A 19,474-nucleotide genomic window follows, 5' to 3' on the forward strand; every position below is an offset into this window, starting at 1 on the left:
TAGACTGGGGTTACAGATCTTTGGTCTCACAGAGGAAAAGTGCCATGTTCATCACATCATATCAAGGGCACATAGTATCAACATGACTTATCACTATTGATGTTGACCTTGATCACCTGACTGAGGCTGTGTTTGTCAGGTTTCTCCACCCCACCCCCACCCCATTTTCCCTATTGTCCTATTTGGGAGAAAGTCGCTAAGTTTAAGCATAGCCCACAATGTAGCAGTAGGGAGTTATGTTCCCTCTCCTTGAGTATCTACATAAATTACTTGGAATTCTACATAAAACTTGTGTCTTCTCCCCTACTTATTTGATCATTTACTTATATTAGTATAGACTTGTGTATATTTATTTTATGTTTTGGGTATAATTCAATACTACTTTATTTTGTTGCTCAAATTGTTCCAGCTTTGGCCATTGGGAGATCTTTGACATACCCCCATCATTGTGGGCTTGATTTTTTTTTTTCAGCATTTCTTTACTTTCTAGCACTAAAATATGCTTCAGGCTCATCTTGTACCTTTCTTGCCCCAGTACTAGAATCAGCTATTTCTCCAAGGACGCTAGCTAGTTCCTTTTATTAAGGACCTTTCTTTATTTTTAACCAGCATAATTTCATTTTTTAAAATCTGAAACAATCTCAAACTTACAGAAAAGTTGAAAGTATAAAGAAAATTTTTTCTTGGTCCTTTGAAGAAGATTTTATTGACTTGCTGCCCATGAACTTTCTAATACATTCGTACCTCGTACATCTTATAAACAAGGTCGTTTTCATCTACGTAAACACAATACAGTCATCAGAATCCGGCAGTTAACATGCGTTACAATCACCTCATCCTCAGAAACATTCATGTTTCAGCAAATGCTTCAATAATGTCTTTTATAGCAATAGGGTTCGGTATTGTGGGGTGCCATGTCTCTGTGATGGCTGCTTTTATGTATCAACTTGGAGGGTGTTTTTGGAAGAGATTTACATTTAAATTGGTGAACTTTGGGTAAAGCAGATTGCCCTTAATAGTGGGGTGGGCTTCATTCATTCAATTAAAGGCCTGAATAGAATAAAAGACTGTTCTCCCCTAAGCAAGCAGGGATTCTCCAGAAGACAACCTTTGAACTATATCTGCATTATCAGCTCTCCTGCTGCTGGGCCACACTGCACATTTTGGACTTGCCAACTTCCATAACTGCGTGAGCAATTCCCTCTGGTAAATTTCTTTCATATATGTATATCCCATCAATATACACACACATACACCCATTGGTTCTTTCTCTGGAGAACCCTAAGACAGTCTCTTTAATCTCTGTCTGCAATAGTTCCTCAGATTTCTTTGACTTCTATGTCCTTGCACTTTTGAAAATTACAGACTGGTTGTTTTATAGTAAATGTCCCTTAATTTGGGTATGTCTGATGCCTTTATCATGATTAGATTCTAGTTAGGCAGGAATAGCACTGAGGTATGCTCTGTTCTCTGCAATGCATTTTAGCAGATTCAAGATTTTGATCTGCCCCATTACTGATCTTCAGTTTGAATACTTATTGTGGTGCCGTTGTTCATCCCTTCTCCCTATGTAATTAATAAGTATTTTGTGAAAAGATAAATCCCACTTGTCAAATTCTGAATTTACTCATTTAGTATAATTTACATCAGTATGGATTTACGGTATCAGATTTATTATTGGATTATAATCTGGTGCTATCATAATTTATTTTGGTGCTCAAGTTAGTCTGTTTTTTGGCAGTGGGAGCCTCTTTTTGCTGGCTTCTGTGTCCTTTTGACATGTCTCCATCATTACTTCATTATTTTCTGGCATAATAAGATGTTTCATAAACAAGACTCTATAGCAGCATCATGTGTAATAGCAAAACAAAATGAAACAACAGCAAACAAATGTCAAAAAAAAGGAAGCATTGCCTTTAATTGCTGAAGTGGAAAGTTCAAACTCCCCCCTTTTTTTTAAGTTTAAAAGAGAGAGAGAGAGAGAGAGAGAGAGAGAGAGCTGGGGGAGGGACAAGAGGGGAGAGAGAATTCCAAGCAGACTCTGCATTGTCAGCATGGAGCCCCATGCCCCAGGTGGGGCTTGAACTCATGAACCGTTAGATCATGACCTGAGCTGAAATGAAGCGTAGGATGCTTAACCAACTGAGCCCCCAGGCACCCCTAAAGTTGAAACTTCTTAAAATGGCATGAAAGAGAAAATTAAAACTTTCTGGGTTTCAATAAGAGAAAACTTTTAGAATTTACTTCATTAAAAAAAAAAAAGTATAAACATAAAAGATAATTCTGTCCTTGAATATAATAAACCCTTGGGAAAAGCTTAGTAATCTGATGTTTCATTTATCTCAACTGACACAAAAATTTTTAAGTAATCTCTAGCCCAATGGGGGCCTTGAACTCATGGCCCCAAGATCAAGAATCGCAAGCTCTACCACCTGAGACAGCCAGGTGCTCCTCAACTGATACAAATTTTGAACTATCATTAAGTTTCAGAGACACCATTGTCATTTATCTAATCAAAGTACTGCAGGAGTGCCTGGGTGGCTCAGTCAGTTGAGCATCCGACTTCAGCTCAGGTCATGATACTATGGTTTGTGAGTTCTAACCGCGCATCAGGCTGTCTGCTGTCAGCACAGAGCCTGCTTCGGATCCTCTTTTCCCCCTCTCTTTGCCCTTCGCTGCTCATTTTCTCTCTCTCTCAAAAAATAAATAAATACACTTAAAAATTTTTAAATTATAAAAAACAAACAATGTGCTGCAAACATTTGAAACAGCTAAATCATGTAATAAGAGGTGTTTACAAATTAAAAACAAAACACAAAAAAACATGTTACCCCAATGTCGAACAACAGAAGAATGATTGATTAATTGTGGTAGACTCATTCAGTGGCATATCATACAGCAGTGAAAACAAGTTAAATACTACAACCATTTGGCATGAATTTATCTCACAAATAGAATGGCAAGAAAAATGGAAGTCCTCTTATGATTCCATTTATATAAAGATCAAAGAGATGAAAATGAACAATATGTTACTTAGGAATACATACCCATCTGGTAAAACAATTTAAAAAACACAAGAAAACAGGGGCATCTGGGTGGCTCAGTTGGCTAAGCTTCCAACTCTTGATTTCTGCTCCGGTCATGATCTCACCATTTGTGGGTTCGAGCCCTGTATTGGGCTCTGTGCTAACAGTGTGGAACCTGCTTGGAATTTTCTCCCCCACACCCACCCCCTGTATCTCCCCTGTTCACAGCCTCTCTCTCTCTCTCTTTCTCAAAATAAATAAATACACTTTATAAAATAAAATAAAAAATTTTAAAAAAACTTTAGGAAAAAAATAAGAAAATTAAAAAAAAACAAGAAAACAGTAAACAGAATTCAGAATAGTAGTTATCTCTTGGTAGGGGGAGGAAAGGGGATGGAATAGGAAGGCACAGATGATGCAAAAAAATTGTTGGTAATATTCTTTTTCTTACAGTGGGTGATGAGTGCATTAGTGTTCATTTTTATTCTTTGTACCTTATACATTTTTATAACTTTTTGTATGTACTCAAAATGTAATTTAGAAATTTTTCTACAATTTGAGACACATTGAACACGTTTCCTATGTTGTCTAATATGGCAGTCACCAACCACAAGTAAACATTTTAAATTTAATTGTAAAATTATTCCTTATTTGTCTTAGCCACATTTTAAGTGCTCGACAACCAAGTGAACTAGTGGCTACCATGTTGGTAGTGTAGATATAGATTTCCTTCATAACACAAAGTTTTATTAGACAATACTGGACACAGTGCCTATCTCCAAGAAGAACACCCTTCTAGCACTTGGGTTTTTCCCTCAGGATTGGAGAATGACAAATCCCCAGACTTGGAGAATCCAAGAGCAGAGATGACCTATATCCTAAGTATAGTCTTACATCAAAAGCTTTAAAGAAGTGTCCCTCATCCCCACCGCATGCCAGAGTGTAATGTCAGCAATACTACAGAAGTGATCCAAAGCTTGAATACCCAAAGCAGGCTGGAGACAGGTACCAAGTCTCAGAAGCCACAAAAATGATGCAGAGGGCCAGCAGCAAATGAGAGAGGTCAGATGCCCTGAAGGGGTTTTCTTCTTTGAGCCTAAAATTCCCTGGCCTGAAGACCAGAAATGGATTGGGAGTGCTGACTTCTCCGTGAATGCCAGAGGGCAAAAATGGTAGCAGAGACTGCTAGGTTCCCTGCCCCCCCCCCCCCCATCACTGGTCTCCCTTTCCTCCCTAGTGATAGAACCCAAGGTTCCCCAGAACAGTCTGTATTTGCCAGCCTACCCTGTATTTAGATACAGCTATGTGACTCAGTTCTGTTCTGAGTTTAAGTAAAAGACTCCATAAGCCTTTCTTAAAAAGACAAGCATGAGACCTGAACTCCCATCTTTATCCCCTCATCTATCTTGTTGCCTGGAACAGGATGTAAGGGTTGGAGCCTGAGGCACTCTCTGGACTAGAGCATAAGGGCCACACCTATAAATGGCGAAGCAGCCAGCTTTACAGTTCCTGAATTTCTGATGCCTTTGTGGAAAAATGTAGCCTTATTTACCCTGGCCTACCTACCTCTGGACTTAAGTGGGAGAACAATGTAACATCTACCCTTAAATTCTGTTACTTTGGGTTAGGATTACTAACAGCCAAGTTTCACTCTAATGGATACAGAGGTCTATGATTAGAGACCAGTGGGAAGAAAAATGTTTCCATTAATGCCAGCGGGGAGTGATGAGGGCTCTGCTATGCCCTCCATCCCTGAGATGATGTAGCACCACAGCTGCCGGCTAGAATGTAGAATTAATCTTAACAAAAAGAGGGTTAAGGAAGACCGGTGAACTAATCAGGACTAAGTTTTCTACCACTGGGCAGACAGGAAGCTTAACTATAGGAACTAAGTTCAGTTACAGAAAATTATATAGCACCATTTCTTGCACTATTGAGCTCTGAGTCTGAGATCTCTACAAGGATTGTGCCTCACCATGCCAATGGCAATGTATGAGGTTCAGGGAGGGAGTTTAGAATGGAAGGAGAAAAACAGTGAACCTTAAAGATCTCAAAAATCCAGCGTTAGAGAGAGGAGAGGCAGCCAGCAGATATTAAGAGTAAGAAAGAATTAAAGAACTTTCAAACAAGGCTTTTGGATGCTTTAGAGAATAACCAACATTAAAGTATCTTTCATAAGGTTTCCCTTGTTAGATCTGTTATTCAACACCAGTCTTCCTGTGATTAGGGAACTATAAAATCCGTCAGACATGACTATAATAAGCATGATTATTCCATAGCCCAGGAGGTCCTAGTTCATTGTATTTTTCTCCCTTTTTTCGCTACCTTCCATTGCTGCTACAGGTCAAGGCTTAGTTAAGCAGGTCTAGAGGGTTAAGCCTGGAGGCTGGACGTCATTGTTAGGCTTAAAAGACAGACCATACGACAGGAAATCGCTTATGAATTGGCACAGTGTTTAAAAATCACAAGGAGAGAATTTCAGATCCTGAGTCCAGGAATGATGAGATCCCTTCAGGCCTCCCCATATGCTGCCACGCTCACGCTGGGCTTTCCCCCACGAGGTCCCAAGGTCCAGCTTCTATTGGAATTGGCAGCCTTTACTAAGAACGCGCTCTGATTTTTCGCTTGTGGTGAAGCTAGGATTAAGCGCTCCTGATCCCAGGCGTCTAGAAAGAGGCAGAGCTGTGGAGCGGATCTGAGTGAGACTTGTTGTTGGGGAAAACCGCAGCTTTGTTTCCCAGGGGAAGGGCTGACGTCCCCCGGCCTCCACGGCTTGCTCCACGCGACGCCTGGCGCTGCACGGCTCTCACAGGCGGGCGCGTTGGCCAACCTCCCGGGACGGGAGCGGCCGGCGCGCCCCCGCCACGCGTGCCCCCGCCACGCGCACTCTCCACGCCCTGAGCCCCGCCACGCGCGTGCCTCCTCCCCGAGCCCCTGACGCACGCTGTCCCCACGGCGCGCGCCCCCACCCCCACGCCCCAGCAGGCGCGCCGCCGCCGAGGCGCTGCGGGCTCTTTCCCGCCGCGCTTCCTAGTGCCACTAGCGCCCACTGGCCGGGGGAGGCGCTGCCGCCGCCGGGGGAGCACCGCCTCCTCTTCCTCCACCTCCTCCCGCCTCCTCCCAGTTCTCCTCCTCCACCTCCTTCTCACTACAGTTCCCACTCCAGGGCGGGGGCAAGCGCGTCCAGTTTGCTGGAGCCGTTCGGAAATGGCAACTTGCGCGGTGGAGGTGTTCGGGCTCCCGGAGGATGAGGTGCGGGGACCGAGGGGCTGCGGGGCGGGCTTCCCTTCGCGCTGCTCACCAGCCGGACCGGAGGCGGCGGCGGCGGCGGCGGCGGCGGCGGCCGGAGGGTCTTCTGTCAGCCCCCGCCTCCCCATGCGCGAGCCCCGGGAGCGCGCTGGGCGCCGTGGGGACCTGGGGCGGCCCGGCGCGCGCACGGGGGCGGTGGGGAGTGCTTCCTCTAGCTAGCAGCGTTTTCTTCGCCAGCCTGGAGACTCCACACCCCTCTCCGCCCGGAGCCGCCGCCTTCCTTGTCAGTTTCCTTCAGGAAGTGTAGAGGAGGGGTGCTAGGCAGGGAGCCGCATGAGTGCGCGGGGGACGCGCATCGCCCCGCCGGCCCCTTCCTGCCACCCCCAGCCGAGGGTGTGTGAGCTCCGGGGGGCGGGGGTGGGGTGGGGTGGGGTGGGGCGGATTTCCCTGGAGTTCAGCATCCCGGCTGTTGTTTAGCCTCCGCTCGCAGAGGCCCGCTGGACTTAACTTCATGGACTTTGACATGAAGACTTCCAAGGAAATTGTCATTAGCTATTTTGGCTTTTATTTTATTATTATTTATTATTATTATTATTTTAATCTGAAATCGTTCTTAACCTTCTAACTGGAGACGGCAGTGGGAAAGCAGGCAGATAGATTGTTCTCTTCATGTTTAGCAACAAGTGCCAAGTGTGGAAAGTTCATGCTATATTTCACCAGTCTTCAGTAATATATAAAAAATAAAGCTGTAATGTATACTTTAAAGAACTTCCCACAGCTATCCAGTTTGAAAATTAAGTTCCATGATTTGAGAAGGTAAAGCTGTCCCTTGCGAAATAACTTAATGCTGGTTATACCTTAACACTTACTAAAAATAAGGGCATTTGGAAAGACTTGTTCCGTTTTAAATGAGATGTGGCTTCCCTGAATTCTTGATTCAAAATGGGAATGGGTGGGAAATGAAAGGCTATATAGTCTAACAGCGACTAGTTCAGTTTGGGGGGGAAATCAGATTTAAGCATTTTTGTTGACTGGCTAAGCTGTCACATGTACCTGTTATCAAGATTGGACCCAATTATCTAAGTACATCACCTTAATTTTATCTTTTGAGAGTGTTGGAATAGTGCCTTCTCTTAGTCACTTGGTATCTTCAAACGTCTTTTACAAAATGTCTTTTACATTTATCTTGACAGCTCTTTGTACATAAACAGTGGGCAACTTGTTTATGCTGGCAGGTTATCTCAGAGTGTTTTGAGAATGATCATGTGATAGATTAGAATTTAATTTCTCAGTTATTGCCACCAGAAGAGAATCAAAGCAGTGGTGGAAAAATGGTGGCAGCTTGGTAGACCCTCAGAAACAGTAGTCAATATGTTATGGCTAAAGATGATATTCCGGGTGAGGTCCTTTACCGTTCTGCAGAAGAGATCAGAGGAAAATAATGGAGTGTTGAACCTGTGATAGCTTTCTTCTTATCAGTCAGGTCTTCCTGCTTTGCTACAATAAGCTGTTTAATGCAGATAACGTCAAGCTGATATCCAACCCATTCAGGCTGACCTTGGACTTTCTTTCCTTGTTAATATTCAGAGGTAGGTCCTGATTCCAGATTTCTCATCTCTTTCCCTTCCAGGGAATATTGCCAAAGGTATTGTGCACTGTTTTCTCTTTGGTGCAGATTCTGTGTTTTCAGTTACCTGCTTTTCACATCACCCTTCTACCCAGCTGAAATAAGATGAATTATGGCTGTTAGTGGGTGGTCAGTAAGCAATTGGGACTGAAGGCCAGAAACTCCACCCATTGAAATGAGGTTTTCCTGAACTTGCTTCCTGAAGGATTTGTACTTCTGGGAAGTTTCATGGCCTGAGGCCCATTCTGTTTGCCTGATGGGAGTCCATTTGTGAGTCCCAGGACTCAAAGTTCCTTGCAGCTCCCTCTGTCCACTTTGTCCACATTGAGGAAGAGAGTGAGATGGGCAAATAAGAGACATGATGGAGTGCTGTCTTCTGCTTCTCCACTGTAATTTAGATTATTCATCCAACAGACATTTATTAACTGTCTGTTCTGTATCAATGCAGTATGCTGGCCACCAGGGACACAGAGAGAAAAAAACGGCCCCTGCCTGTTTGTGAGGAGCTCACAGTCTGGTGGGAAAGATAAAAATCACTTGTTTTCTGTTTTCTGGTAGAGGTTGACATCTCATCACTATTATTTGTCATTTATTTTCTGGTTCATCACGAAGTAAAAGAGGGCTTAGAAGAGCTTCCCCCTCACTGTTTGGTTGTTTTGTTTTGTTTTGTTTTTGTTTTTTAGAAGAAAAACTTTGCAGATGTGTTATTTTCTAGAACTCACAGACAGTCTGGTAATAGGCAGCCCTCTACTGTTGATTAAAAGTAAGGTAGCTTTTCTGTTACCGCAAAAAGTGATGATTATTTTAAATTTGAAACTGAAACAAGAAGAAAAACGAACAGGCGTGGGATACAAGATGCTTGGAGAATTAGAATTTAACTGATATTTTTAACTGCTGAGTCACACCATGAGAGCATATTAATGTTGAAGTAGGCCAAAGTTTAGATCATAATTCCTCTCTATCACTTTTCAGTGAATTTTAGCTATTATTCCACATGTAAATGTCTTTTAGTGAGAGGTGGCCCTGGCTTTGCGTGCAGATTTTGTCATAAAGCATGACAAACTAAGGAAGTAGTGTAATATAAGTTATACCAGATTTGCTCTGACAGTCTCTTGGGATTAACAGTAGAGGCCAATTCCCACTTTGGTGAGGAGGAGTGTGGTAGCTATGGACACTGGAATTCAACAACCCTTCCACCCTCTTTTCATGGACTTCCCTGTTATGCAGAGATTAGAAAGCGGGACTCTAAGTTTCCCATACTCTCTTGCACTTAGCATTTCTAGAAATGGGTTTTGAAATAGGTTTCCCAGTTTGGTGTACTTACTTGAGATGAGGAAAGTAGAAATGAAGTGGAGTATAAGTTCGTGTTTCTTTGGCTCTTTCTGCTGCCAAGCATAGTCATGTAGACATTGACTTTTTCTGCCAAAGCATTTTCAGTATCTGGTATCTTGGGGCTTTGGTAGGAAGTTGCAGAACCAGTGGTCGTGGCAACTTCCTGATGACTAGATACAGTATGTTTGTAAAGCCAGCAGATCTGGTGGTGGCTCCTGATTACCTACCTTCCTGACTGGGGCAGAAGTTGGCAGTTTCTTGGGTGGGCCAGTTCTCAGATGTTTCAGGATCCTGCGGGGGCCTCGCCTTACAGCCTGCCCCTCCAGCTCTTCAACGATTTTGTAGGTGCCTAATTCCCTGTATTAACTTCTTTCTTTTCAAAACACCTGGAGTGATTTCTGTTTCCTGCAACTGAAAGCTGACTGAAGCAAGGTGAAGAAGGAAGGAAAGGGAAAGAGTTGAGAGTGTCCAGGGCCAGTTTGGAAGTACAGGATGCACCTGTAGAGGAATGGGTGCCCTGGGTGGGTGACAGCTCCGGCAGCACATCAGCAGCAGGGTAGTTAAGAAGTGCATATTACTGACACTTCGAGAACCACCGATGCCAAGCGGAACCAGACCCCGTCTGCCCTGGCATCATACTGAACCGGGGAGCACAGTGCCCAAGCTTTTATTCACCGCACAAAAAAGGAGAAGCACATTTGAAGCTGCACCTGTGTCAGTTGGGCCACAAACTTTCATGTGTTGTTTTTGCCATTGCTCCTTTTTGGCAACTCCTTAATTCTAGCCTCATTCTATTTTTCATGGTACCGGAGAAGTGGATACATACAATTCATTTTCTAGCAATTTGCTTTTGAGTTATTCTAAACCAAGAGAAAAGTTGGAAGCACAGTGCAAATAACTCCAGATCCTCCTCACATGGTTCTCCTGCTATTGACAAGTCACTACCATTGCCCCATCATCCTTTTTTCCCTTTTTATTAGTCTTTTTCTAAACCATTGGAGGCCAAGCTGCAGAAACAATGCCCTCTCACCTCTAAATGCGCTAGTGTGTATTTTCCTAAAACAAGAACACTTCTACATAACAGCCATCCAACCCCTAAGCCAGAAAATAAGCATGGATATGACACTACCATCCAATCTTCAGATCCTATCAATCCTTGATAGGTGTTTTAATATTTCCCTTTTTCCTTTCTGGTCCAGGAGCCCATGTAGGAGCATATGCTGCATGTACTTGTCTTTGCAGTCTATTCTAATCTCTATCAGTTCCTTGGTCTTTTTTTGACAGATTACAAGCTGTACAACCTGTAGGATGTTCCTTAGCTGGGATTTGGTTACTGGTTCCTCAGGACCATGTCAAAGTCATGCTTTTTTGGGCAGGAATCACAGAGATGATGCCGTGTTCTTATCAGTGCATCACATCAGGGGGTACATGGGGTACATGATATTGACTTGTCCCATCACTGTCAATGGTAACCTTGCTCACTTGATCATTTGGGTGTCTGTCAGGTTTCTGTTTTGTCATGTCACCATTTTCCCCTTCCTAATGATTTGTATTTTTTGTGGGGATGTCTTCAGAGATTATGCCAGTAGCCTGTCCTTCCTCATCAGATCTCCATCCACCACTTTCACCATTCATTGATGACTTCCACCTGAATCAAACACCACTATTTTTTTTTTACTTCTATCTTTATTAATAGGCATTCTATGTAAGAAGAGCTTTCCCTTTCTCCTCCATTTATTTATTCATTTATTTACATCAGCATGGATGTGTAGAATTCCACCTTATTCAATGGGTTGTAATTAATTACTATCGTTAAATATTTTGTTGCTCAAATTGTCAGAGTTTGGTCATAGGAAGACTTTTTAAGGGGGTTCCTAGGTCATTGTGACAAGTCTCCATCATTCTTTGAACACTTCATTACATTCTGGCTGAAGATGTTCCAGACTCCTCTTGTATTTTGCCTAGCCTACCATTGTCTAGAACCAGCCATTTCTTCTAGGAACATTGGTTTCATTTAGTAGAAAATGGTTTTCATTTTTTATTTTTTTTAATGTTTATTTTATTTATTTTTTGAGAGAGAGCAAGAGAGAGGGAGAGCAAGCGAGCAGGGGAGGGGCAGAGAGAAGGGGAGAGAGAGGATTCCAAGCAGGCTCCGCACTGTCAGTGCAGAGCCTAATGCGGGGTTCAAACTCACAAACCGTGAGATCACGACATGAGCCGAAATCAAGAATTGGACGCTTAACCCACTGAGCCCCTCAGGTGCCCTAGTAGAAAATGCTTTTTAGAAGCCAGGCACTAAGATCTGGGTGCTCAGTGTGCTCACACCTGCTGGATGTCATTGCTTTTCAGCAATCTCAGCAAACAGTTAAGTGTGCGTGTGTGTGTGTGTGTGTGTGTGTGTACTGTGTGTTTATATATGTACATACATAAATGTATACCTATTTCTATATCAATCTGTATTTAAAAATTATTAATTCAGGGGCACCTGGGTGGCTCAGTAGGTGAAGCGCCAGAGTCTTGATTTTGGCTCAGGTCATAACCTCACCATTCCTGAGATCAAGCCCCACATCAGGCTCTATGCTGACAGTGTGGTGCCTGCTTGGAATTCTTTCTCTCTCTCATGCTCTCTGCCCCTCCCTGCTCACGCACATGCTTTCTCTTTCTCAAAATAAATAAACATTAAAAAGTAAATAAATAAAAAGCATTAATTCATAGCACTTTCTCAATTTAAAATATCATGCCTCAGGGTTCTTTCCAGTCATAAGTACCTTCTCTACCAATGAAAATTCTTACTTTTCTTAGTCTCACTATATTTACGTATTTTCCCAATTCATTTACTTATGTTTTTTGTGTACCTAATTTCCTAATCATGCAAGCATCTTCTCTGTCTGCCACTTGTGCACCCCCACTTTCAGCTTTCATAGTACTGTTGTTGCAACTTTGTGCAACCTCCTCTGTGTCCCAAGCCATTGGGTACCCACTGATGCATCTCTGTATGGCACCTCCCTTTTCCTCTAGTCCCCCATGCTGCTGAGCATGTTGACCATGCACTTCCATGAAACTCCCTCCTCCCCTGACCCCTGCCTAAAGTGGGCCTGACGGTGACTCCTCTGCACCAAGAAGAGAAGGTTAGAAGGGATTAAATGTATATATACATACATATATATATATATATTTTACAGGTAACTATTAGCAATTCATATATCATATAGGAATAGAATCTTGGAGCTGGAAGGCACCTGTAAATAAGTCATTTATGGTGCATAGGGGTATAGAAAATTGAATTTGACTAGGATGGAATTCTGGCTCTGTCATTCTCTGTGATCTGGCATAGGTATTTGACATCTGTCAGAGCGGGATATTTACATCAACTAATAGGGTGACCATCCCCTAGCTGTGTCTGGTATTCATATTTTACAGTACCTAGAGAATGTGAGATTGCTGATTTGAGTTGCTAAACCCACTGTTCTACTGAATTCTGTGGCCATCAGTGTTACTGGCCTCTCCCTTCTCTGTGTGGCTCCCTTGCTAATCCTATCAAAGTTTTAAGAGGATAAACAAATGCAGAAGGTAGGAGAAGTCTGTAGATAAATGCAGGGAGAAAGACACAGCAAAATGAAAAAAGGTTTTGATAAGACTTTCCTGAAGTCTTGAAGAATAAATATGTCTGTGGTGCAGCATCATAACTGCATGACCTGACCCAAATGTTTGGCTTCCCCCATCTGAGATATGCTGTGGCAACGAATGCAAACAATCATGCCAGTGCATAAAGATGTTTTAATGAAAATAGCCTCCCTCAAAGTAAAAGAGCCTAAATATAATCAGAGCTGCCTTTAATCGAGTGTCTGCTGTATTTCAAGTACCAGGTCACATGTTCTCATATATCAGTTATTTAAAAAAAATTTTTAAGTATATTTATTTTGAGATAGAGACAGAGAAAGTGAGTAGGGGAGGGGCAGAGAGCGGGAGAGAGAATCCCAAGTAGGCTCTGCACTGTCAGCATGGAGCCTGATGAGTGTCTTGAACTCACAAACTGTGAGATCATGACCTGAGCTGAAACCAAGAGTCGGACGCTTAACTAACTGAGCCACCCAGGCACCCCTCACACTTCAGTTATAACCATTGAATCAGTTTTGCAAATGTAGATAGTGTTATCCCCATTTTACAGATGAGGAGTCTGAGATTGTGATTTGCTCAAGGACTCAGTCCTATTAGGTAGCAGATCTGGACTTGAATCTCAGATTTTGTTAATACTAAAGACTTGGTCTTTCCAGTGTCCTGCTGCAAATAATTGCCTAAATAAAAGAATTTAACAGAAAGAGTCTTTCATAGGAAGGTTATAAATGTAACATGCAAAATTAACTTGTAACTGTTTTTATGTTCTTCCATATCTTCTGTCTTTTTGTTGTTGTTGTTAATAGGTTTTAGGTAGACCTTGAATTCTGTATTTGCTTAAAAAATATTTGTCCAGCAGTGACTATGTGTAAGGCATTTGGATCAGGCCATGAGGTGATAATGATGAAAGGCAGACTTCACTGAATTTATAGCCTACAGGAAGAGAAGGACAGTAATTATGTAATCACACAAACATTTTATAAATGTTATGAAGGAGAAAGAATGTGAGATAAAAACATATAATAGGAAAGATGAATTAATCTTTCATGGTATGAAGGAGGGGAGAAAGTCTAAGGAAAGACTGAGGAAGTCATCTTTATTTATTTATTTAAAAAATTTTTTTTAACGTTTATTCATTTTTTGAGACAGAGAGAGACAGAGCATGAACGGGGGAGGGTCAGAGAGAGGGAGACACAGAATCTGAAACAGGCTCCAGGCTCTGAGCTGTCAGCACGGAGCCCGACGCGGGGCTCGAACTCATGGACCGTGAGATCATGACCTGAGCTGAAGTCGGCAGCTTAACCGACTGAGCCACCCAGGCACTCCTGAGGAAGTCATCTTTAAACTGAACCTAAGGATGAATAGGAGTTAGCCAGGTGAAGAGTGAGGCAAAAAGCCTTGCAGGTAAACAGAACTGCATGTGGAGAAGATGAGATGGAGAGGAACATAAAGAAGACTAGAATGGTGGAGGAGAAAGGACAGGGCCAGGACATAAATCTGGAGAGGAGAGAAGAGCAGAGCCCAGGCAGGCAGTGCCTGAAAGTCACATTAAGGATTTTGAATTGGATCCCCAGTGGAATGGAAACTCACTAAACATGTGTGCGTACATGCACACACGCGCGCGCACACACACACACACACACCATCATCATCATTGACATTTCAGTGTTAATATTTGTTCCTCACATACTTAACTTTTTCCCTACTTATTATTTCTTCATTTCTTGTCACATCTCCTGGCTTTCCATGTAGGATCACTTTTTTCTGCCTGAGGTGTATCCTGTAGAAGTTTTTTTAGTGAGTGTTTGCTGGTAATAAATTTCCTTGGTTTTGTTTTTGTCTGAAAACATCTTTATTTTGATTTTTTTTTCTTTTTGGGGGGGAGCGGGGAGAGGAGTAAAATTTACAAATAGTGAAATGCATGATTTTAAAGTACACTTAGATGTACAGTGCTTTTTTTTTTTAAGTTTATTTATTTTAAGAGAGAGAAAGCACGAGCAGGGGAGGGACAGAGAGAAGGAGAGAGAGAATCCTGTGAAGGCTCCACACTGTCAGCACGGAACCCGACGTGGGGCTCAATCCCATGAACTGTGAGATCATGACTTGAGCCAAGATCAAGAGTCAGAGGCTTAGCCAACTGAGCCACCCAGATGCCCCAAAGTACAGTGCTTTTCAACATGTCTAACCCACAACTCAGTTAAGATCTAGAATATTTCTGGGGCGCCTGGGTGGCGCAGTCGGTTAAGCGTCCGACTTCAGCCAGGTCACGATCTCGCGGTCCGTGAGTTCGAGCCCCGCGTCAGGCTCTGGGCTGATGGCTCGGAGCCTGGAGCCTGTTTCAGATTCTGTGTCTCCCTCTCTCTCTGCCCCTCCCCCGTTCATGCTCTGTCTCTCTCTGTCCCAAAAATAAATTTAAAAAAAAACGTTGAAAAAAAAAATTAAAAAAAAAAAAAAAGATCTAGAATATTTCTATTACTCCAGAATGTCCCTTTGGGCTCTCTTCCAGTCAACTCCCCACTTCACTCTCCAGAGACAACCTTTTATCACCATGGATTAGTTTTGCCTGTCCTGGAATTTCATATAAATGAAATCATACAGTGTGTACACTTTTGTATGTGGCTCCTTTTGTCTAATGTAATGCTTTTCAGTTGCCCATGTGGTTGTTTGTATAAGCAACTCATTCTTTTTATTGCTGAGTAGTATTCCATTGTATGAATAAACCAGATGTTTATCCATTTTCCCTCTGACAGATACTTCCATTGTTTCCAGCTTTTGGCTCTTATGAATAAACCTACTGTGAACATTCATCTACACATCTTATGAAAGTATCTTTTCCACAAGTATAGGTTATTAGCTTGATGTGTATCTTTCCAGAGGCATTTTGTGTATAAACGTATATGGTGCCATCACATATAAGAGTAGTGTTAAAATGTGAAGTGATGATGAGCTGTTTTTTTTTTTGGAAATTATACAGTACTGATTGAATAAGTAAAGTGGTAGTTTTTGAGAAGGGAAATAGTCCCACAACTGCATTAACTACAGCACTTCCCTTTCTTACCTTCTTGCTCTTTACCTGTGCATATCAACTTTTGTTAAAACACAGGCTACTGGCTCCACCACTGCCTGATTGAGTAGGTATGGGGCCTGAACTTTTGTGTTTCTAATAAATTGCCATGTGGTGCTCATATTACTGGTGCAGGGAATACACTTTGAGAACCACAGCTCTCTCTTAAATCTAAGGATTTTGAGTATTCTAGTTTATTATGGTTATTAATGCCAGACGCTTCTTAGGATCTTTGACCATGCATAGCAAATATATAGGAGTCATGTACTCCACCCTTACTGGGATAATCCTCACTTTATGTATTTTCCAGTAAGAATGATCTAGCATTTACAATTTTGTAACAGGTTTCAAGTAAATTTACACACCAGAGGAAGAAAACTTCTGGCAGTCATAGGTTCAGATTTTTAGTTTTGAAAATATGGTCACCATAAATTATATAACATGTTGCCAAAAAAAAAAAAGAAAAGAAAAGAAAGTACATCCCTCCTTCCAACTCTAGTCATTTTTTGTTAAATAAATATGCAATATTATTACATTATGTGAATATAGTATTATTCATGTTGGAACCATTGTGCCATGTTTATAATTATGGCACATTTTTTGTTTGCTTTAGTTTTTTTTTTAAGTTCATTTATTTATTTTGAGAGAGAGAGAGAGAACAAGTGAGCACAAGTGGGGGAGGAGCAGAGAGAAAGAGAGACAGAATCCCAAGCAGGCTCCTTGCCATCAGAGCAGAGCCCAATGTAAGGCTTGAACTCACGAACTGTGAGATCACGACCTGAGCCGAGATCAAGAGTCAGAGGGTGAACCCACTGAACCACCCAGGTGCCCCTTGCTTTAGTTTTCTGTATACTTGTCACAAATTTGCAAACTGTCTGACAGAGTTTTGAAACTACTCAATGTAAATATTATATATATACGACATTGAGTGTGTATGTATGTGTATATAGAGCTATCCATTCTTTTTTCTTCATTCTTGTCAGAGACAGCCTCTTGCCACATCGCATTCTATCTGAACTGCTTGCACTCTACACCTGATGTGTAGCCATTACCTGCAGGCTTCCATTTGCCCTTATTGTGAGAATCCCCTTTATCTTTTTTTCTGTGTTGGAGCTCCTGTTTCTGTAATCTCTTGTCTTCCTCCTCCCTAATTTATTCCATCATTTGCTAATATACATCCTCTGTACAGTAGGCAGGTACTTTTGACTGGAGTATAGCATGATAGGGTTATCTGAACTTGTCATTTCACTGTGGGGTTCTCACATATAAGTACTTACAACATTTGGTTCCTCCCCTCCCTGGCATCATTCAGTTGCCTCAAAGACAAGTCTTCCAGTCATCTGTTTTGTGGGTATAGATCTGGTAGCCAGTGTTCTGGGCTCACTGTACAAACTTTTCCTTTCTTGATAAAATGCCTTAATCCTTCTTTCAGCTACTTCAGAAAGCTTTGTGGTTAATCAAGAATTTGTTACCCTCTGCTCTGTGCCAAGTATTCTACTGAGTTTCACAGAGGATACAAAGATAATGAAAAGATAAGTTTCCTGAGCTTCAAAATACCACAGTTTTAATAGTGCAGAAAGACACATCGTTTATCTCCGCAGATACAAGACCATATGTGATAAGTGCTGTAAAAGTGGGCTTTAACATCGAGAGGGGAAAATTCATTTCAACTATGAAATCTTTTTGAAAAGATGGCATTTGGACTTTGAAGAAAAGGCAGGCCTTTCTTAAAGAAAAAACTTCAATGTAAATTTATAAAAAAGTTATAACTTAAAAAAGTTATAAATTATAACTTAAAAATTTATAATTTATAAAAGTTATAAAATTTACAAAAAGTTTAAGAAGTAAAACAAAAACCTTCATCATCTCATTATTTTAATAGTTATTATCGCTGTTAAATATTTCCTTCTAATCTTCATCCATCTGCATATCTTTTTTCAGTTATCACAGAATAAATATCACTCTGCATCCTGATTTTTCCAATTAACATTATAATTATTTTCTCTCATTAAGTGATACTCTCTCTCTCTCTCTCTCTCTCTCTATATATATATATATATGTATTTTTTTTTAATGTCCATCCACTTTTGAGAGACAGAGATAGAGTATATGCGCACAGGAGCAAGGAGAGGCGGAAGAGGGAGAGAGAGAATCCCAAGGAGGTTCCTTGCTGTCAGCACAGAGCCTGACACAGGTGGGGCTTGACCTGATCCAAGATCAAGAGTCGGATGCTTAACCCACTGAGGCACCCAGGTGCCCCTGTCATTAAAAAATAATAATACATTTTAAATGACTGCTCAGGTGATACAGGACAGCTCTACATTTCCTATTCCTGGAAATGGGGGCATTGACAAAAGATTAAGGAGCGGTTGGTAGCTATTTTCATGAATTGTGGAGAAAATCTCAGGTCTGGAAAGCTGCTTTTAATTACTGTAGCCTCCTGCATAGATAACACATTACCATTTTATTGTGTACTGTCATTAAGAAAAGCCACATACCTTTGCCTGCCATTTGTGACTTTTACATTTCACTTTCAAAAATCAGGAAAGCTCTCTTAGGAGTGGAGGGGAAACTCAAACTTTAGCAAACAGCTGTGGTCTGTTTCCGTTTTGAATAAGGAAGAGTTGTTTAATTTTTGTTTCTTTTTTCCTCATTTGAGCACTGTCCAAGTTTCTATTAACAGTACTTTGAATATCATGTTTCCAAAATTATTGAAGAGTTTAGTTTCTAGTTGCAGCATTTATGCTCTTCATTTTCAAAGATGATGTGAGGTATGATTTCTGCTTATGGATGTGATTGCAAAGACCCATTTTGACAATTTTCTAACATTAATTTGTAAAATGCACAGATGTGAATGGAAATGTGAAAATAAAGGGCATTTCTTATTTAATTTTATGACAAAATCTCAAGTCAATATAGCTTCACATCCATTAACACCAGCAGCATTGAAAATAACTAGTTCTGATTTTTGTGGAAGGAAATGCAAGAAGGTTTAAAAGTCAAATGTATTTGTCACTGTGAATAATTTATCATCCCCTGGAATTTTTAAAATTAATGCTTGTTACATTTTTCTCCAGGAGACTTCTGGGGGATTTTTTCAGTAGAGGCTCCACCAATATGGATTAACTATTTCAGATTGTTTCCTCGATTAAATTTATATCTAAATTATAAACACTTGTCTGTGTTTACAAAAGTTGGGATTTTCAAATAACGTTATTTGCTGATGGCACTTTTCATTACACTTGACCACTTGATAATGTTTGTATTTATTTATTAAGTCATCTCAGAAAAGTGTTCTGATTTTCAGAATTCAGTGTGGGAGATCAGTACCTAATAAAGCACAGCCATTTCCCAGTCAAGTGGTATAGTGAAAATGTGGCTATTGGGGCCAGTAGTAGAATCCTTTAATGGGCCTATTTAGTCAGTGGGACTTTCCAGGAAGAGTGACTGCAGATCTTTTCAGTTTTTTGGGAATCAGTCCCTGCAGAAAACTGAAATTTCAGTTCACATATTTTTCTCTCTGGTTTTTAATTCCATCTTTCTTCTGATACCTGAGGATTT

The 19,474-nt window shown here is 41.3% G+C and overlaps 1 protein-coding gene across 4 annotated transcripts in view; it reads left to right on the forward strand.

The window, feature by feature from the left end:
• The first annotated feature begins 5,995 nt into the window (after window positions 1-5,995).
• NEDD4 (NEDD4 E3 ubiquitin protein ligase) overlaps window positions 5,996-19,474 on the forward strand; it is a 136,883-nt gene continuing 123,404 nt past the window's right edge. For 2 of the 4 annotated variants that reach the window (XM_058737646.1, XM_058737647.1), the window contains exon 1: window positions 5,996-6,278. In XM_058737646.1, the coding sequence (XP_058593629.1) occupies window positions 6,234-6,278 (45 nt within the window). In that variant the 5' untranslated portion in view covers window positions 5,996-6,233. The remainder of the gene's footprint in view (window positions 6,279-19,474) is intronic. The other 2 variants (XM_058737649.1, XM_058737648.1) reach the window with 2 other exon arrangements.

The sequence above is a fragment of the Neofelis nebulosa genome, chromosome 7 (genome assembly GCF_028018385.1).
Source record: "Neofelis nebulosa isolate mNeoNeb1 chromosome 7, mNeoNeb1.pri, whole genome shotgun sequence".
In the NCBI taxonomy this organism is placed as follows: domain Eukaryota; kingdom Metazoa; phylum Chordata; class Mammalia; order Carnivora; family Felidae; genus Neofelis; species Neofelis nebulosa.